General features: G+C 54.5%; 3 protein-coding genes across 3 annotated transcripts; 2 read left to right on the top strand and 1 right to left on the bottom strand.

Moving 5' to 3' along the window:
* Nucleotides 1-8,143: 8,143 nt before the first annotated feature.
* Nucleotides 8,144-9,733, top strand: AVPR1B (arginine vasopressin receptor 1B). The gene is made up of 2 exons (XM_072356294.1): nucleotides 8,144-9,122; nucleotides 9,349-9,733. Exons 1-2 carry the CDS (start codon nucleotides 8,144-8,146, stop codon nucleotides 9,645-9,647), a joined length of 1,278 nt encoding a protein of 425 aa, XP_072212395.1. The 3' UTR covers nucleotides 9,648-9,733.
* A 550-nt stretch (nucleotides 9,734-10,283) lies between these two features.
* Nucleotides 10,284-13,898, bottom strand: RHEX (regulator of hemoglobinization and erythroid cell expansion). Its single transcript, XM_072356357.1, has 6 exons — nucleotides 13,840-13,898; nucleotides 12,225-12,281; nucleotides 11,860-11,948; nucleotides 11,509-11,619; nucleotides 11,071-11,132; nucleotides 10,284-10,856 (listed from the first exon to the last, which is right to left on the bottom strand). The coding sequence occupies exons 1-6, from the start codon at nucleotides 13,896-13,898 to the stop codon at nucleotides 10,641-10,643; spliced, it is 594 nt and encodes a 197-aa protein (XP_072212458.1). The 3' UTR covers nucleotides 10,284-10,640.
* A 1,750-nt stretch (nucleotides 13,899-15,648) lies between these two features.
* CTSE (cathepsin E) lies at nucleotides 15,649-18,948 on the top strand. Its single transcript, XM_072356295.1, has 9 exons — nucleotides 15,649-15,722; nucleotides 15,928-16,084; nucleotides 16,690-16,807; nucleotides 17,392-17,510; nucleotides 17,592-17,791; nucleotides 18,000-18,122; nucleotides 18,206-18,347; nucleotides 18,581-18,679; nucleotides 18,784-18,948. The coding sequence occupies exons 1-9, from the start codon at nucleotides 15,649-15,651 to the stop codon at nucleotides 18,946-18,948; spliced, it is 1,197 nt and encodes a 398-aa protein (XP_072212396.1).
* The last annotated feature ends 1,497 nt before the right edge of the window (nucleotides 18,949-20,445 follow it).

Here is a 20,445-nt window from a genome sequence, read left to right as displayed (position 1 = left end):
CAACAGAGGAAGGGACGCCGATATTTTAAGGCAGCCACCTTTGGGTTATAAGCTGCTTATCTCAGCCTGCTCCATATGTGGTCTCCTTGGGAACAGAGGCAGACAATAAATCAGATGTGCCAACAAACATTTATCAGAAGCTCCAACTCGCCAAAAACATCAGCTCTCCTAAAGATGCCAAGTGGGTTTTGCAAGACACGGGGCCAAGCCTGGAGTCACTCCCGAGGCATGAAGCAAGGGGATGAAATCCCCGAGCATCACGAAGCAACTTGAGCAACGTGCTGCTTCTTAAATAAGATCTCAGACATGGTCTGGCCACGTGCTGGTGACAGCCAGCAACCCCAGCCTGAGCACGGACAGGGAAGCACCTCTGTGGCTATTAGAGCCACATTTGGGCAACTACAATCCTCACATCAAAGCCTGAAAGAGATGGGAAGGAATGGCACAGCAGTTGGAAGCATGGTACCAACAGGCCTTGAACTTGTCCCTGCCGTGCTAACAAGGGAGCAATCTGCAGCTCCCCCTCCTGCAGCCCAGCACTTCCAGAGGCTGCAAAAACGATTTCCAGCATCTGACATCCAAGCGCAGCCACGTCAGCAAGAGAGCAGCAGACCGAGGGGTAATTCCCCCGTCACTTGTGGTGCAAACCAGAAATACCTCCAGGGCAGCAACAGAACCGGAAAGGCTTTTTTTTTTCCCCTGCCGGGAAGCGAAGCGATCAACCCGTTTCAGCCTCATTTCACATCCCTTCCACTCCCAACTCGCCGTCACTCCCGTGGCTCCATCGCACCGCAGCCTCTCCAGCAGATGCACAAAGCCTCCCCCAGCAGCGCGTTGCTGCCGAACCCCGAACCTCCAGCACCGCTCTCTGAAGCTGACAGCACCCCAATAACGCCTTATCCCCCCTCCAGCCCCCCACAAGGGCAGCTCCATCAGGCACCGCCCGGACCCAGAGCCGGCAATATAGCGCCACCTCGCGGAGCTCGGAAGCGCAGCGCTGTTGGGATACGCCCCGGGGCTGCGGTACGAGAGGCTGAAAGCTGCCCTGCAGATCTGCGTTGGGAGAGATGGAGAGCTTTGCTTTCACCTTCCTGGAGACCACGTTAGATCCCAAGCACGGCCGGGTCGCTGCAATGCACATCTCAGCGATGCGCCTCTTCTGAAACGTGCCCAGAGACCTCCAGGCGCAGCCCCTATTCCACTAGAGGACAGTGCCACATCGGAAAGGACGGCTGTGCCCCTTGGTGATGCCCCAGCCTCTCAGCCCGCTATTCAAAGTGCTCTGTCTGAGCCGGATCTGCTAAGCGGAATAGCAACAAAAGCAAGAAACAAACAGCCGATGTAAAAGGCGATCAATTAAATCACCTCCTCGCCTATTATTCAAGGTGATCAAGACAAAGGGACGTGGCTACTGAGGGCCCACCCAGAGAGGATGCCTTTAGCAGAGGGAGACAGCAGCAGGATTTAGGAACAACCAAGCAATGCTCGTTCAGCTGCTTCCATTTGATCTCCTCCATCAACACGCAGCCTGCCCAAAGCAAAGCAAAGCCCAACAAATGAGGCGATGAACCAACGGAGCTCTCAGAGCAGCAGAGCCAGACCCTGCACATGAACACCTTTAAATGCTTCCCAGCGCTGTCACCGCGAACCCTCCTCATCTTCAAGCTGAAATCTGAGGCAAAACAACAATAAAAAGCCTCTGTGTTTCATCTAACGTGGCCTCCCAGCAGCACACACACTTTGGTGGAGCTTATTAACCAGCTCCCAGCTTGCTCCCTGCATAATCAGTTTGTACTTCAAAGCCTCTTCTAGCAGACGGAGCTAAATGATGGTGTTAAATCCACTCATGTATAAAATTAATTAGTCGTGGGGCAGGACAGTGGATATTGGCTGTCAGAAGTTGGGATATTAACTGAATGGGGCCGCCCAGGGCTCTGGGGACCTCTGTAAGTTCCTAAGCAATGCTTCATTCCCCTGCATCCCACATGGGGCTTTTGGAGCAGGTGGGATGTGAGCGGTGCTGATGGCAGCACAGCATCCATCCCGAGTGCAGCAGAATCAGCCTCGAGCCACAGTGCATTCTGTTATGCACAAATCACCTGCGAGAGAAAGCAGCACCTGGCTGAGCACCTGCCCAGGCAGCAGGAACGGGTCACATCAGGGAGGGGGAACCTTTCCTTTGCATCTCCAATTTCCTCCCAGTAATCCTTTCCCAATTAGTTTTCGGGGAGGTAGAAATTCATTTAATTATTAAGTCTCACCATCAAAATCAACCTACCCAGGAGACCTCGGACTGTGAGGGTTCCAACCTCAGCTCATTTCCAAGGGTTAGCAGTGATTGCCACGTTTCACCTGCATCCAACACTTAGCTGTAAATCCATCCCTCACCGAGGCCGTGCTTGCTGTCACCTCCATGTGACAGGTGAAGCACGTTGCTAAGCCTCAAGCTGGAACCTGATGCACCCAATGGTTATGAATGGAACCAGCAGCGATGTGGGCTGCAGGTCTGCATGGTTCAGCCTCAAAGTCCCACAGCACTGCATGGAAAGCCATCTCTGGTGCTCCTTGGCAAGGCTAAGGATGCTTGGATTTATTCCCTTGCTCTTCTCTTATAGGTGGGTTGTTGGGCTGGGTGATCCTAGGGGTCTTTTCCAACCATAGTGATTCTGTGATTCCAAGGCTACCAATGCAAATAGAGCTTTGAGAGGCCCAGGACAGCAGCCAGAGCACACCTTCATTCTGTCTTGCATAGCCTCAAACCACCCAATGCATAAGGAACAAACATCCCTCCCAGCACATCACTCCCACTCTGCACTATTGCAGGTGATGGGCAGAGCTCTGGTGTGTGAGCTCCTCTGCTACAACACCCACCACGTTGCCATACCCATCCAGAAGCCTTAAGGAGAAAGAAATCACCCCTTTGCAGCCTGACCTGCATGTTAATGGGGTTCATTTTCCAGACGACAGCAGCTCAGTGAGACAGCAAGATAACACAGAGGCCCCTGAAAAATAAATGCATTGATTTCAGGTTTCCCTGCTCTGACTGCAGGCTGCGCTTTGCTTGCACGATGAGGAGGTAATCCATCACAGCCAGGAACACGGGATCACAGACCATTGGAATTAGAAGTGATAAAACTAAGCATTTGGCAGGTCCCAAAAATGTCATTATTGTGAAACACGGGGCGACTGGTTCTGGTTTGCAGCAGCTTTAAGAAGGTCCTCATGGCCTTTCAAAATCTGTTGTGCAAATGTGTATGAAAACAGCTTTTAGGAGCCGCCTGGGCAATTAGCACCTTGCCTGCAGGGAAGAGCGAATAGATGGACAATTTTCCAACCTCATAAGCTGAAAATACCAGTTTCTGTCTGTTCTTCACAGGATCCCAAAAGGAATCACAGGTTGAACTCCGGGCAGCAGCCTGCAATGACCCGACCATCAGGCAGTACAGTGTGTGCAGCCGTGTGCTTTATCACCTTCCCCTTGTACACATCCCACGTAGGGGAGGGGATTAAGCAGCATTAAGTGCTTGCCCAGGGCTCCAATCTGCTGGAGGACCCAGAGAAGGGGGGGCAAGTTGGCTTGGCTTTGTCCCAAGCAAAGGACAAAGGGAAGGGCTGGTTTGTGTCGTGCCAGCTCTCACCAGCTGCTGTTTGCTCCCAAACAAGTGGTGGTTTGGGGACAGCAGCACCACAGCCTTGAAAAGACACCCTTAGTGGGGTGACCTCCAGCAGGAAGCCAGCAAACAAAGCCAACAACCCAATGCCACAACTCCATCCATTGCACCCCATCCTCTGCCCACTGCCATTCCATGGGGAGGAGCAGGCAGCCTATTTAGAGAGCAGCTTTCTGCTTCATGTGCAGGAACTGCAGCACGGGGAGGAGGCAGATCATTAGGGCGATGTTTCCTAGGAGATTTTCACACACTTAAATAAGGGGGGGGGAGATAAGGCATGCACATATTGTGCGGGCAGAAATGCCACTGGCACTTCAGATCTGCTGAGCTAAACTACTGGTGGAACCACCAGAGTGTCACCGTAATTGGGCTTATTTTTGTCCTCTTCTCCATCTTACAAGCACAAAATGACAGCAGGGGAGGAAAGCAACGTTGCTCAGGTGCTGAACAGCACATCCCACAGGGCTTCCAGCAGCCAAATCCTTGCTTGCAGCCTCTTTGAGGCCCATAGTGGCACAGTAGCAGAAGCAGCGATAGCAAGGCAGGTGAGAAATACCCAGCATCACCTATTTTAACTGAAGGAAACACGCTGTCCTCAATAGCAGTCACTTTAATAAGACACTGTCTCATGGAAGCAATACAGAACCCCAAACCAATTTCCCCTCTATCTGTGTATAACCTGGGCCTGATTATCAAGCAGGCAAGAACAGCCTTTAATCATAAAGCCTTGAACTTTGCTTTAGTGGGGAGAGCACGGATCACTGCAGACATCCTTCCTGTCATTCATCATCCCCTAATACACGTCCCAAAGCAGCTGCTGCTCTGCTTTCATCATCCTGATTGATGCTTCTCACCTGGGAGGCAATGGGCTCCCAATGACTGCAGTGCTGACACTGGGAGAGGAGGGAAAACAGCAGAGAGAGAACCTGGGGTCACAGAGAGGGTCTCAATCAGCTCCTTACACTGAATTAAATGCATCCCAAAGCCTCCACTCTCCTTTATCTGCATCAGAGCTTCATTCCATCACCCACCACAGCCCCACTGCAGGTGCTGGAGTCACCCCTCCACTGCATCACCATCCACCACTGCAGGGTCACCCCTCAATCTTTGCTTTATAAGTAAAACCCAACCATATTCAAGGCAAGGATTCCAGCTGCATGCGATGCACTTTGGGCCTCCCATCCTTCTGTGCTTCCCCATTGCTGCTCTACAGATGGGCACCAAACCCAGCCCTGCCCCCAGAGCACAGCTTTCCATTGCGACCTGTTCAGCATATTTATTGCTGCTCTCCAATATGAAGCAACACCACGGGCTTTAATTAAAAGGGCAAAACAACTCGGAAAGAGGGAATAGGGGAGGGGGACTGATGGGCACATCTGGTTTGGGGTTGCTTTCAAATCAGCTCCTGCCTGCAACACCCCAGGGGCCACAGCTGATGCTGGTCTGGTCTGCAGGGTGATGGCAGGAAGGTGTTGAGCTGGGTCTGCCCAGGGTCAGGGGAGCACCAGGCTGTCACTGTGTGCCCACAGAGCTGGGCTGTGCCCAATCCCAGCCCTGCCCTCCATGGGTACAATCACATCCCCTGATGACTACAGCACGGAGCCATTCGGTGCCCTGATAAGGGGAGAACCACGTGGGCGCTGCTCTGAAAGTCTCTTCACAAACATCATGAGGAAGCAGAAGCAATGATGTCACGTTTTTAGTTTGCAGCTCTCTGGGCCTGAGAACAGGCTGCAGTCAATGGCACAGCCCAGCCGGGGTTGTAAGAGCACACAGGGTTAGGAACCTTCAGCAGGGGAAGGAAAACAGAGGGCCTAACCTTAGAGGATAGCTGGCTTTAAAGGACCAGCTCTCCTTCCTGCCCCAGGCAGCCTCCCCACAACGATCCCAACCCACTGCAACACCCAACCTTACAGCATTCACACCAGTAGATCTGCCCCTCCTGACCTGAACTATAAAAGGCATTTTAGGCTTTAAATACTAAAGACAAAAGACAGCCCAGGCGTGCTTTGTGCTGTCAGCAACACGAGATTAACTCCATCACATACCTCAAAACAAATATTTTCCTTGCAAAGCGAGCCAAGGCAGCGCTTAAACCCAAGGCAGCGCTTAAACCCAAGCCAACAACCTTCATTCATTCACTATTTTCCCTCCTATTAATTAGCTACCCACCAAACAAAGGAACCAGGTACAGAGCCAAGAGCTTGAATCACTGTTAAACATCCCCCCCCCCTCTGTGCCATAGGGTGCAGAAACACAGGGTGTTTTTCACATGCTCCGTCCCACGTCACATTGATGCTACGAGCTGCCAAAAATTGACTCCGTGACACGGTTCTACCTTGACAAATACAACATTAAGGACTTACAAATTGAGTTTCACACTCCGGTATCTCAGCGTCACACCCAGGAGGAATGAGGAAATGCAGAGCGGTGCAGCAGCACCCAGCAGCATGCAGAGCTCCCCACAGCCCCCTGTGCTGCCTTCCTTTGCTGGGAAGCAAACCAGCCCCACGGGAACAGCATCAGCCCACTTTGTTTTTGAGCTCTGCTCCTGAAGGCTGATGGATGGGGAATGGCCCCAAGTGGCTGCAGCTGGGGGTGGTTGGTGGGGGCACAGCTGTGTGCTGCTCAGCCTTCAGCCCCAAAGCTCCTGCACAGCTCTGTGTGGGTAATTCCTGAGCTGTTGCAATTCTGAGGTCACAGCTGCTGACAGCACGTGGCAGCAGGAGCACGGCCAGGACCTCAGGTGGATGACCAGGAGGTCATGCATTGCAGGTGAATGCCATGCACTGCAGGTTGATGCCATGCACTGCAGGTGGATGCCATGCATTGCAGGTGGATGCCATGCACTGCAGGTTGATGCCATGCACTGCAGGTGGATGCCATGCACTGCAGGTGGGTGCCATGCACTGCAGGTGGATGCCATGCACTGCAGGTGGATGCCATGCACTGCAGGTTGATGCCATGCACTGCAGGTGGATGCCATGCACTGAGCGTCCCTGCTCAGCCTGTGCTTCCAGCTGTTGTGCTCAGCGTTGCTGTGCAAACGAGGGGTTGCATTGCACTGCTGCTGCAGAAGGAGCAGCTCTGGTTTGGCTGAAACACACACAGCCTGGAAGCAGCAGCAACGTGCTCAGAAAAGTGCAGGAAGCCAACAGGAGCAAATGAGTTTATTTTCCAATCCTATTGCTCGAGAAGTTCCCTTTCCATGACCAGCTTTCCCTATAGAAAATACACATCTGTCTTCTGAGCTCCACTTTCCCATAAGTGCCTTTGCAGGAGGATTCTCCCTGCTGCTGAACACACTGATCCAAAGCAGCAGCCCCAGCACGGAAGGAGCAAAAAAGGAGCCCCAAACTGGTGGCAGCAAGAGCTGAATGTGGCCTTAAATTGCTGAAGTGCTGCTTTGTCTGTGCAGGATCAGCCCTTCCAGCCCTGCCTTCAGCTTTGCTATTTATGGACTCGTGGGCTGTTTTCTTGTTGGGTTTCTTTTTGCATCGCCCTCCATTAATCTCCCAGCAAAGCAGCTGCCTGATCGCGATCACAGCAAATTGCTTTCCTCCCCGAAACACCTCCTGTCACCAACACACGGAGGCTCTTCCTTATGATAGGTAGCTTACACCCGTAGGGTCTCTTCTAAGGATGAACGTCTTTTAATTAGACACAAACTGTGCTCATTTATGGTGATTGGAGGCGATCTGCAAATCTTTGCTCAGCAAATAATCGCCTCTTACGGGCACCCGAATGGCGATATCACACCCAGTGGGGCAGAGCCGTGCGCACACCGATCAATGTGGGGCAGGGAGCTGCTGGGAAGAAGCCTCTCCCAATGCACTCCTTTTATTTGCTGCCGTATTTCCCCTGAAAAGCAATAACTCCACAAACAGATGCGTATCTCTATTTCTTCATGGCGTAAATCAACAGCTGGGTGGGGGAAAAGCAAAGCTTTGGTGTTGCAAAACAAGCGTGGAACAACGGCGCGAGTCTATATCATATATATTGGTGGAGTTCAATGAAGAGGGGCTGCAGGGGGGGGACAGCACAGCTCCCCACAGAGCCTGGGATCACAGCTCTGATTGCAGCAACGCAGCAGCTGGAGGCAGAGGGGGGGATAAGGGGGGGGATCCCACTATAAATCCCTGCCCGCAGTGCTCACTGTTGGCACTTTGTGTGCTTGGTTCTTTGGTGTCCTGTCTGCTCCTGGAGGGAAAAGGCCAAAGGGATGCAGCCTCTGTTGCTGTCGCCGCACTAAAAGGAAGCGATAAAGAAGAGCTCTCTTTCAATTGAGGGGTAGAGGTGTACTGCAAGATGAGCCGTGCAGGGATATATAAGGATATAGGAGTGCTCAGTGCAGCCCAGATCAAAGGCTGAGCCGGGACTGCTGCACCACGAAAGGAAACCCAAAAGGAGTGAGTGCACAGGGACAGAGGTGACAACCTGCTGCAGTGCTGGGGGACACGCAGAGGACTGTGATGGAGCCGGGCTGGGGCTGGAACAGCTCCCACAGCACTCAGACCCCACACAGCACGGAGCTGCAGAGCTCCCAGCCCCCAGCAGGGACCCCCAACCAGACTCTGCTGCAGGGCCGGGATGAGCAGCTGGCCAAGGCAGAGGTAGGGGTGCTGGCAGCCATCCTGTTGGTGGCCACCACGGGTAACCTGGCCGTGCTGCTGGCCGTGTGCCGCCCCGGGAGGAAGCTGAGCCGAATGCATCTCTTTGTGCTGCACCTGGCACTCAGCGACCTGGGTGTCGCTCTCTTCCAGGTGCTGCCTCAGATGCTCTGGGAGGTGACGTACCGCTTTGTAGGGCCGGACCTGCTTTGCAGGGCTGTGAAGTACCTACAGGTGCTCAGCATGTTCGCCTCCACCTACATGCTGATGGCCATGACTCTGGATCGCTACGTGGCCGTGTGCCACCCGCTGCGTGCCCTGCGCCAACCCGGCCGCCAGCCCTGTGCCATGGTTGGGGCTGCATGGCTGCTCAGCTGCCTGCTCAGCACACCCCAGCTCTTCATCTTCTCTCTGAGGGAGGTGAGGCCGGGCTCGGGGGTGCTGGATTGTTGGGCTGACTTTGGGTACCCATGGGGAGCCCGAGCCTACATCACCTGGACCACGCTGTGCATCTTCCTCCTGCCCGTCGGCATCCTCACCGCCTGCTACAGCCTCATCTGCAGGGAGATATGCAAGAACCTCAAAGGCAAAACGCAGAGCTGCATCCCCACGGCAGGAGGGCTCCTTGCAGCCTCCCCCAGCGCTCCGTGCTGCAGTCAGAAGGGCTCACAGCGCCCATCTGGGCAGCCTTCACGTGTCAGCAGTGTGAGCACCATCTCCCGCGCCAAGATCCGCACGGTGAAGATGACGTTTGTCATCGTGGTGGCCTACGTTGCCTGCTGGGCTCCCTTCTTCAGCATGCAGATGTGGTCGGTGTGGGACGAAGATGCTCCTGATGATGGTGAGTCGTGGTGGGGATGAGCCCTTTGGGAGCCTTTTGATGGGTGTTTGGGGTTCAAAGCACTGCTCACCTCCCCGACGGCATCTCTTGCAGAGCCAAACCATTGCTTTTAGCCACCCAACCCATTGAAAACCAATCACTTCTGTAGGGAGCCCCCAAAGCCCTGCATGCTGCACGCTGAGCCCACTCCAGTGGAGGTTTATACCTTCCCCTTTTGCTTCCCCAGAGTCCGCCGATGCCGCCTTCACCATCACCATGCTGCTGGCCAGCCTCAGCAGCTGCTGCAACCCCTGCATCTACATGTTCTTCAGCGGGCGCCCACTGCAGGACGTGGCACGTTGCCTTGCCCTGTGGGGCTGCCCCCCATCAGCACCACGCAGGCAGGGCTCGGCAGGCAGCCTGTGCAGCAGGAGGACCACCATCCTCAGCCACGGCCTCAATGCTGGCATCCCCCTGCACAGGGGCAGTGGTACAGACCTCAGCCCCCCAGAGGAGGAGGTGGTGACAGAATCAGGCACGCTGTAGGCTGTGCTGCTGCTGTGACACTGTGGGCAATGGCACTGAAGAACTGTCTCCCCTTCTGGTAGCACTGCGTGCTTAACCCAGCACGTATCCCCATCCTTCTTGTCCTCATGGGTTTTATTCCTGCTGTGTGCATCAGGAGATGGGTGCTGCCCACCAGCCATTGCTCCATGTTCAGCTTTTACCTCCCCAGCATCACTCTGCTCCCCTCCATGCACACTAACTACCCAGGCATCCTCTGGGGGATGCTGCATCAGCACATCTTTTAGGAGAGACCCTTTTATAAGAGTCCTGGGTGTTTAACAGCTGCCAGCAAAGCAGTATGAGCACAGCAGGAGGTACTGTAGCCACATCTGTTCCAGAGCTCCTTGCAGCCACGTTGCCTTTCTCCCAGTCAAATGGCTTTGCTGGTGGAGCAGCCATTGCAAATGGCTTCCCCCTGCCCTGTGGTTCTGCACATGTTCCAGGGCTGCAACACGCACGACCACTGCACTGCGTTGCATGATGTTGTATTACTCTCCAGCAGCTGAGAGAGGCAATGCCCACAGTGCCCACCCCTGTGCCAGGCAATGGGGCCCTAATGGGGTTTAGCATCAAAGGAAAATGGGGTATAGGGAGGAGGGCTCAGTGTGGGGGCAGGAAGGATGAAGCCGATGGATAGAGTGTATTTAAAAGGTTTTTATGACAGCAATCAGCAAAGGAAGCACGATTCATAGGAGATGCCAGCCTAACGGAGAGGTGTTTTGGTCTCTGACCCACATCCCACTGGGGGAGCGTTTGCTTTCACACACACACACATGCAGAGCTCATGGCAGGCTGAGAAGGAACATTTCCCCACAGGGAGGTGTGGGGCAGCCCCACATCACCCCACAGCTACAGCCTCCGAGCCCAAGAGTTCCCTTTGGGGAGCTGCACCATCAAAGTTAATGGCAGCAGCCCTGTGCCAGCACTGACCTGGGCACAGAGTGGCAGCTGCCGTGGGACCCCCAAGGAGTGTCACAGCTTCACCTCTGTGTACTCGATGGGTTTGGATGCCACAGGGCTGGAGCAGGTCCAGAAATCTGCTTTCTTCTTTTTTGGGTCCACGTTGACATAATCAGCACCGACCTTCATGTTCTCATAGTTGCTATCCGACCCAGACCTGTGGCCCTTCCCCGGGAACAGCACGGATGTGTAATTGAGATCTTCTTCCTTTGAGCAGCTTTTCCTTTCCTGGGGGAGCAGGCACAGCACCGGGTTGGTCACACCATGCCATGGCACCCCCAACACCCACAGGGACATCCCCCTGTCAGCACTGCACAGGGCAGGGGACAACCCCTACAGTTGTACCACTAGATTAATGCGTTTGCCCTCATGGTGCTGCCACAGCTGGAGCAGCTGTGATTGCCTTTGGTAGGAGCTCTGCCTATGGAGCACAGCTCAGTACCTGTGGGTGCAGGGAGCTGCTGTCCGAGTCCTCCGAGGTCTCTGAAGACGTCTCGCTGCTCCCTTCAAAACAGGACATGGATCCCAGAAATGGGGAGATAAAGCAATTAGAGAACAGTGAGAGCAGCAGAAGGGGCCGCCTCTGTGCTCCCCAGCGTTAGCAGTGGCACACGGGTGGGAATGCTCTCATTTAATGCTCATATAAAGTGAGAAGTGCAAATACAGAAGGCACAGTGTGATCCCACCCCATCCATCCCCCTGCCCACCAGCAGTGCCCACAGAGAGCAGGAGAAGCCCCAAATGCACACAGCTGCTGCACGCATGGCTGCAGACCTCCTGCTTCTCACTGGCACCTGGAGGAGCTGCAAAGGGCAGCGCTGTGTAAGCACTGCACCAAGCACAAAGCAATATGTGGCCATGCTGCAGGATCCCCCCTTACCTGTACATTTCAGTCGTTGCATCTCTTCCCCTCCAGATGAAGAGGTGAGCAGCTGCTGGGGCTGTGCTGCTGCAGGACAGCTGCTCACCTGGGCGCTGCAGCTGTGCCTGTCTGCAATAGGGGGGGAGGGGGTCAGCCCTTTGCTGCAGCCCCATGCCCACTACAAGCAGTACTGCAGAGCAGTGAGCAGTGAGGTCTGATGGGTGTAGGGGTGCCCAGACCCAGCCTTCCATAGCAGGAGCAACAACCAGGGCAGGACAAGGTGCAGGGGGTGCCTTGGGGATGGGGATGCTGAGGCTTTGGGTAGATCCCTTCTCTGAGCTGAGGGCTGTTGGAGGAGCGGTGCGTTACCTATTTTCCTGCTGAGCATGATGTAAAGCGCCAGCAGGAGCAGAGTGTAGAGCAGCAGGGTCACAGCTGAGCTGGCGACAGGCACCCACCTGAATGGGAGAAAAGGATGTTGCCCAAATGAAAGAAAGATTGGAATTACATCTTTTGGCACCGCTTTGGACTGGCGCGGCCTCAAAGCCTGTTCAACCCAAGGTTTGCCGGCAGAGCTTTTGCTTTTGCTTTTCATTCTTAACGCCCCACGCTCCTCACCCTTCATTCTGGGGTCCCATCCCAAAACCCCAAGCAATGGTGATGCAGATGGTTCCCACCGAGCTTCAGCCTAGACCCCAAACCCCAGCAGTGCCATGGGGCCGTGCAGCACTCACCACTCACAGTGCTCCATCTCTGCTGTCAGAGCGGTGCCAGCAACGTCCCCGAGGTTCCTGGGGACAAACAGACAGAGACGGGCAGCCCCAAACACCCCCAAGCTCAGCTTCCCCCTGCTCTTATCCCCTCAGCTCTATCTGCTCCCAGCACGGAGCTTCAGGGCTGATAACAGCCCCATCACCGCCAGCTGCAACGTATCCCCCTTTGCTTTAATCCTCTTTCACATTTCTTCAATCCACAAAAATAATACTCCATTAAGTCTCATCTGGAGACAGAAATAAATCATAGAAGAAAGTAACCGAAAGGCAAAGCTGTGCTCAGTGCTTCAGTGCCGCCCGCCGGGCACCTGGGAGAGGATTTTCCAAGTGCTGCAGGAAATCATTTGCTCAAATCCCATTGCAAATGGAGGAGCACACTTCCCTTTAACTGTGCTTGAAACTCCTCGGCTTTCATTGTAGGTGAAAGCCTCAATCCTGCTGAAGCTGATAGGACTTAAAGCACGTCAGATAATACGTGTGCCTGAAGTGGGCCCCTTGCCTTGGGATTTTTGGCTGTACTTCTACAGGGTTTATAATGAAGAACAGCAACCAAAAGCGTTCATTGCATGAGGGCTCACTGGCAAGAAAAGCTCCCTTGGTTTTCATGCAGAGGAATCTTCAGCTAAAGCTTAGAGACAGTGATTAAAGGAGCCGTAACGATAAGTGCAGGTTGGTAGAGCCAAAGCGCCATCCATCCCATGGGCCAAAATCCCAATGATGTATTTCCAAGAGTAAAGCATCCGAATGTCATCGTTCCTCTGCACCATCCCACTTACCCAACCCTTGGGTACCTGCTGAGCTGGGAGTCCATGTCTTGCCAAGGTTTTTCCCCTTCCCTTATTGATATGAGCTGTCCCCAAATATCCTCCTCAAACGGCCGTCGTTTGAGCGGCTCGTTTCCTATTTTGGTGCAGGAGATGCTGCAGCAGCAGATAGCAATCTGAGAACTGAGCTGCTCAGAAGGAAACAGCAAAGCAGGACCCAAACCCAAACACCAGCAGCGAGCAGCTTCTTTGCTTGGGTACACTGAGATGGAAGAGATTACGCACAGATGCGCCTTGAACTAACTATTTTGCAGATAAGGGCTCAACACTGCAGTACATGTACTTCTTTGGTGTATCAGGGGATGTGAGCCCCCTCCTGCCCACCCCTGGTGTATTAACCCCATCTGTAGCAAGATGCCCCATTGCACTTCAGGTCTGTAGACTTAAGGTCTGTAGAGCACTTGGCTGGTTGAGCTGCAAAAGCAAGATGTCTACGCTCAGTCTAGAGGTAAGCAAACGCACGGCGATGCCCCAAATGACTTCAAATCTATTCCAGCCTGACTTTGGCACTCAGTTTTAGCCTCAGAGCTCAGCACAGCACAGAGCACAGCACAGCCCTGTGCTGCCCAGGCTCCACACCAAGCGCGGCGCGTTGGGTACCCATTGGATGTTACCTGAGATGCAGAGACCTCCGTTCCTCCGTCCTCCTTCTGGTGCACAGAGCAGATGGATGGGATGTTCTGCAGATGTCAGGGATGTTTCTGGAGCATTTTTGGTGGGGGTTTGCATGCAGCTGGTGCAGCAGCACTCACTGAATGGGTGCCGGATGCGGTCTCGCTTTGCCCCCAGAGGTGATGGCACCGGGTTCCATGACGCTTGCACGCTCTCATTTAAATATTCTGAGGTGTTTCTCTGCTGTTGGGTGGACTCTGGGCTGAGAAAGCTGCAACCCCACACAGCTCCCACTTCCCAACAACACCATGAGCCAACGTTGGCCCACTGCAAGGAGAGCACGCAGAGCAGCTCTGGGTACGGAGGGATAAATGCTCTGTGTGAGCCTCCCATCACCACCAAGTGAGGAGGTTGAGCTGTTGGGTGATGCCATTGGGTCTCAGCCATCACCCATCAGCCGCTGTGGGTAAATATTTAACTGGAGTTGGGTTATTTCTCTCTGAAATAAAAACATCTTTTTTTTTTTTCAGTGCTGCTGTTACAGGGTTTGACTCTTTCTGTGACACGCAAACAGATTAGCAGGTGGGAGATGGATTTGATAACCAGAGGAAAAAAGGCTTTTCAGAAGGTGATGCTCGGGTATGATGTAAATCACTCATTGCTAATAGTGGAAGTGGCTAAAGTAAAGGAAATATAACCTATTTTTAGCTTGAGAGCAGATTTCTTGCAATGAGTCAAGTGCCATAAAGGGAGATGAGGGGCGGTCGCTTCCCATCCACAGTGCATCCCTGCTCCCTGCGGCTATTCCAGCCCTGACCTAAGAAGGGATCTTCTCCAGTACCTAACTGCCCCACGTGGAGCAGCCCATGCTCCCCACATAGCCTGAGGATCCTCCAGGAGGGGTTTATTATGGGATTTCCAATGTAGAAGCCACATCTGGAGCAGTGGATGTGCTGCTCTGCCTCCTCGGCATGGAAGTGTAGGGGAAGGTGCATGAAACCGTGTCTTAAAGGGATGACATTATGCCAAGGCTGCAGCTGCCAGCCTGGGTGTGGGGACATGGGGACAAACAACAGACCTGCTCCTGACCTGGGATCCAGCCCAGTGTTAGCAGAACTGCCTCCATCCATCCCAGTATAGAGCATTCCAGGCAGCTGCCATGCATTTATGGACCCCCTCAGCACTGGTCTCTTTGCCATTAATTAAATAAGATGAAATAAAACAGTCTAACCATGATAAATGGGAAATTGATTAGCGCCGCACTAAGGGTAGAAACGCTGTTAATAACATGAGCACTGCTCACACCTCGCCTTGTGGCATCCATCATCAGTCAATGCAGGGCCACAGACATGGGAAACAACCAGAGGAAGACAAAGCCTCAGCAGCAGATAGGAGCTGTGTTTGTTCATTAGCATCCTTTATTTGCATTCTCAGAGGCTTAATGAGAGATGACTGTCCGGCATTAGACAGAAACCACTGAGGAAGAGCCCATCAGTGGCTGTAAGGCAACATGTAACTGTCCCTAAAGCAGAGCACCTTCTTCCCAAAGCCTGTGCTGTGATGACAAAAAGCAAAGCAGCAGATTCCTGAGCAGCTCATCAAGGCTAATGAGCTCTTTACCTTTTAGAGGCAACTCAGCACCATCTGAACGTCCCCTTCCTGCAGCCCTAGTGGGAAAACCTGCAATGGGGACGATAAAAACGCTGTGGGTGCCCATATAGCCCCACATACAGCCCCACATACAGCCCCACATGCAGCCCCACATGGCCCAGCCCCTCGCCCTCCCCATCAACCCAGTGTTCTGACCTGACCGAGAGGTGCCCAGTGATTCATTGCCACAGCCAAAGCCCAGTGTTGACACGGAGAGGGGCGTTATCGCTGATAGCGCGGGGCGAGGGTGTACCTGTTGGTATAAGAAACACCTCGCTGTGCAGCCCTGCACCGCCGCCATGCACAGCCTTCTCCTCCTCCTCCTCCTCCTCCTCGCCGTGCTCTGCCTCACCCCATGCAGCAGCTTGAAGAGGTAAAGGGGACTGCAGGGTGCTGGGGGGCTGCTGGGGGGCACTGCTGCTATCTCTCATACAGGCACTGGGAGGTGTGGATGCAGATGGGGGCTTCATCAGCACTGGGAGATGCTCGGGGTGGATGCAGGGGCACAGGGATGGCAGCATCCCAGCGTCAGCTCCAAGCCCTGTGCCCATGCAGTGATGCAGACCCACGCTCTGCAGGGTGACCCTGACACGGAACCGCTCTGTACGGAGGTCGCTGCGGGACCGTGGGCAGCTGTCCCAGTTCTGGAAGGCCCAGAGGCTCGACATGGTGCAGTACACTGAGGACTGCTCGCACTTCGGAGAGGCCAACGAACCCCTCATCAACTACCTGGATGTAAGTGCAACGATGGAGGTGGCGCCCTGAAAGAGCGCTGTGCTGCATGAGTGCTCCTCAGTGCCCAAATCCTTCTCAAACGAATCTGCTCCTGCTCTCAAGGCGGCGAGCTGCAGCATGCCAGGGATGGTGGCTGCCCGCACCTGGCTGCTCCTTTTGTCCCTGCAGGTGATGCTGAGCACAAACAAGGCGGTGTGTTCATTGCCAGCCCTCCCCCTGCCTGTTCTGTGCTACCCACCCAGGCCCAGGGAGCCAAATTCCCCTCCATCTGCAGAAGCAGAGGAGGCCTCTGCACAGGGGATGCACGGGAAGGGGCACAGGGGGTCTCCAGAGCCCCATGTATTGTTTGGATCTCTATGGTGGGAGTACAAGGGGACCCTGCCTTGCAACCCTGTGGGAAGAGGCTCATGCCCACACCCACCATCCTGCCTTTGTTCTCAGCTTGCATTGCTTTTCCTTAAATATTTGGCTCCTCTGTTTCCTCTGCACAATGCAGCCCAGACAGACAAACACTCCTCAATGCAGCCATCCTCACACTGACCCCTATTCACCTCTACTGTGGTGCTATGCGGTGCCAACAGAAACCTGTGCTTTGCCTTTCCTAGATGGAGTACTTTGGGCAGATTTCCATTGGGACCCCCCCCCAGAACTTCACGGTGATATTTGACACGGGCTCCTCCAACCTCTGGGTGCCATCCATCTACTGCACCAGCAAAGCTTGCAGTGAGTAGGGGATCTCTGAACCAGTTTGACTGCGCAAAGCGGCCCCAGCAGGGCCAGGGGGTCAGAGCAGCAGCAGGATGCAGGAGGTGCAATGTTTGCACTCTGCACGGGGTGCAGCGGGGACAGGAGCAGCGTGGGTTTATTTGCACTGCAACAATCACACCACCAGGACCCAGAACCATCAGCCCATAGGAGATATCGGCCGGGCTCTTTGAGCCATTCTTATGGGAGGGCCTTTAAGCAAACAAGGAGAAATTATAGCACATAATGCAGACGGTCAGCGAGGAGCCGAGTGGCAGGAACAAGGCAGGCACAGAGACCACAGTGCTGGGCTGGGTGCCCAGGGTTGGGTTGGGGACAAGTGCTGTGCTTGTTTGAGCTCCCAGCGCTGCAGCACATCATGCAACAGCGCCCTGCAAAGCACAGAGGGGTTGGGGAACCAAGCATCGCTGTCTGCGCATTGGGAATAGCACTGGCCATCATTGACTCTCATTCAATACTGCAAAGCTCACCCTTCCCCCCCAGCAAAGCTCCCCAGAGCATCCCAGCATGCCCACTTTTCTGGCAATCTACTCTCTCCCCAGCCAAGCACGCCCGCTTCCATCCATCTCGCTCCAGCACCTACCAGCCCTTGGGCTTCCCCTTCTCCATCCAGTATGGGACCGGCAGCCTGACGGGGATCATTGGCTCTGATAAAGTCACAGTGAGTCGTGCTCGGATCCTCTGCTCTGAGTCATTGCATGGGATGTCCCAGAGCCAACAATGAGCCCCGTCCATCCCGCAGGTGGAAGGCATGACGGTGTACAACCAGCCCTTTGCAGAGAGCGTCAGCGAGCCAGGAAAAACCTTCCAGGATTCAGAATTCGATGGGATCCTGGGGCTGGCGTACCCCTCTCTGGCTGTGGATGGGGTCACCCCCGTCTTTGATAACATGATGGCCCAAGACCTGCTGGAACTGCCCGTCTTCTCTGTCTACATGAGCGCGTAAGGATGTGGCTCTGATGCCGGGTGTTGCTTTGGTGCTGTAGTTGCTTTTAGGGAGCAGCAGGTGCTGCTAAAATGGGATGGCAAGGAGGTTTTTTGGTGAGGCCAAAACCCAGAGCATCTGTGGGAAGCATACGGGTATCAACCCACATTGGAAAACCCACATGAAAAGGAAAACAAATGGCTCCCATCCCCCCCCTTCCACCAGGAACCCGGACTCCTCGCCGGGTGGAGAACTGATCTTCGGGGGCTTTGATCCCTCCCGCTTCCTGGGCACCCTGCATTGGGTGCCGGTCACAGTGCAGGGCTACTGGCAGATCAAGCTGGACAAGTGAGTGGGGCTGGGCAATGTGGGGGCTTGGGGTCCCTCCCAGTCATCCCCCGGTGCTCCCAATCTCTTGCACCTTCCCGCAGTGTGAAGGTAGGGAGGACGGTGGCTTTCTGTGCCAATGGCTGCCAGGCCATCGTGGACACCGGCACGTCGCTGATCACTGGTCCCACCAAGGACATAAAGGAGCTGCAGAGACACATCGGTGCCATGGCTATGGATGGTGAGGTGAGAGCGAGGGGGGAAAGCGGGGGCAAAGCCCTGGGGATGGGCACTGCTGGGGGGAGGGCTTCAAGAGCCACCCGAGGATGGTAGCACAGAGTGGGTTGTGGCACTGTTCCCATCACAGCAGAGATTTCTGCATTCACTGGTATCCATGTGCTAACATTAGGGGGCCATGGCCAAGGTGCTGGTGGGGGGGAGAGGAACACACCATGTGAGCCATCCCTGTTTTCTTGCAGTACATCGTGGACTGCAGCCTCCTGAGCTCGATGCCCATCGTCACCTTCACCATCAATGGGATCCCCTACGTGCTCTCTCCCCAAGCCTACACCCTCACGGTACCCACAGCTCCCACCTGCTGGGCTGCCAGGACCCCACATCCCCTTTCCTTCTCCTTCTGTGTGCTTTGGGGTTAACCCCAGCATCGCTCTTCTCCCTGCAGGAGCAAAGTGAAGGGCTGGATATCTGCCTCAGTGGCTTCCAGGGTATGGATGTCCCACCTCCTTCCGAACCCCTCTGGATTTTGGGTGACGTTTTCATCCGACAATATTATACTGTCTTTGACCGTGGAAATAACCGGGTGGGCTTCGCACCCTCTGCCCCTTAGGGCTGTGAGTCCTATGGGGTGGGAGGGAAGTGGAGCTGCCAGGCTGTGGCCGCAGCCACGAGTGGGGCAGGAGTTGCTCAGCACCCCGTGGGGATGGAGAAGGAATCCCCAAGCTGGGCAGTGCAGAGCACACAGAGGTTCACTCCGTGCCCAGCAGTGCACACAAAGAGCTCTTGGGCGGCCCTGCGGAGCGGATTGTCATTGTTTGAACACAGCTCAATAAATGCTTTGGTAAAACAGAACCTTGAGTGGTGAGATTCCTAAAGCACTGAATCCTGCAGGTCTCTGCTGCCCCAAAACTCCCCGCACAGCAGGTGATTTCCAGCAGATTTTCCTTCACTCCCCCCATGTGCTCTCAAAGGGTTTGGTTTGTGGTTTGTGGGTGCACGAAGGCACAGAGCAACGTGCTGCCAAATCTCTGCAGCCAGCACAGCGGGTTGGGGGCTGCAGGGGTTGCAGGGAGCTGCATCCCCCCCCCCCCTGCCCAGAGGAGCCACCGCAGTGCATGTGACTGTCTGACAATGCAAGGGATGCAGGTGGTGGCTCATGCATGATGAGCACATGGGGAAGTGCAAGGAAGGGTTATTTTTATCCACGGCTCTGCACAGCTTTCCTTGCTGTGTTGGGGCTGAGCTCAGAGCAGGGCTGGGGATGGGGTGCTCAGGTCTCCCTGCAGCAATCCCAGGGCAGAGCCGAATGGTCACTGCAAAGCTCAGAGCTGGAAGCAAACACCGAGGCTTTGGATTTCTGTTTGCCACAAAACGAAATCTCTGCCTTACTTTGAAACATTGATTGTGCTGCTGACCAGCATATGGTTTCTGTAACCGTTTCCTGTATTGACATCACCTTTCGCTGTGCTTCACCCAGGCGCCGTGCAGATAAGGTGCAGGGGCAGCTGGACAAAGGTCTGCTCTCCTCCTGCAGCTCCTGACAGCTTAACACTTTGCACACTGCAGTGCTGCTCTTTGTCCCTGGAGAGCAGGAGTAGCTGCACGACTCATAGAGAATACTTTGGTCATTGGGATGCCTTTTACTTTCTTCCCGTTCCCTCATCCTGTGGCCTCTGCTTGCTGCAAAGAATGATGTGTTCCCTTGTTGACCACATGAGCCTCTCCTCTGCTTGCAACCATCCTATGCCTCACAGTTTCCCAGCTGCAATCCCTTCCTCCTTGTCACAGGGCACAAACTCCCACACTTTGCCCTCAGAATTGCTGACCAGGGGTGAAGCAAGCAGGACTGTAGCTGTGGTTGCAGGAGCTGCTGAGCAGCCAAGGGAGTTGTCATGGCATCCGCCCACAGCATTGCTTTGCACTGCACTGCACAAAGATCATCCCAGCTGCTCCGGGAGTGATGACGAGAGCAGGAGCCCAGGAAAATCCCTTTTCATTAGAAACCAAGCAAAAGCAGAGCTGCCTCTGGCCCAAGCTGGGCCTCCAATGGGTCTGGGCCCTCCTGCACAAAAGCAGAAGTGGGCATCAGCTGTGGCAATGCAACCAC

Source organism: Excalfactoria chinensis, chromosome 23 (assembly GCF_039878825.1).
Source record: "Excalfactoria chinensis isolate bCotChi1 chromosome 23, bCotChi1.hap2, whole genome shotgun sequence".
Classification (NCBI taxonomy): domain Eukaryota; kingdom Metazoa; phylum Chordata; class Aves; order Galliformes; family Phasianidae; genus Excalfactoria; species Excalfactoria chinensis.
Note: the sequence above shows the minus strand (reverse complement) of the source record. Positions and strands in the feature narration are given on the sequence as shown.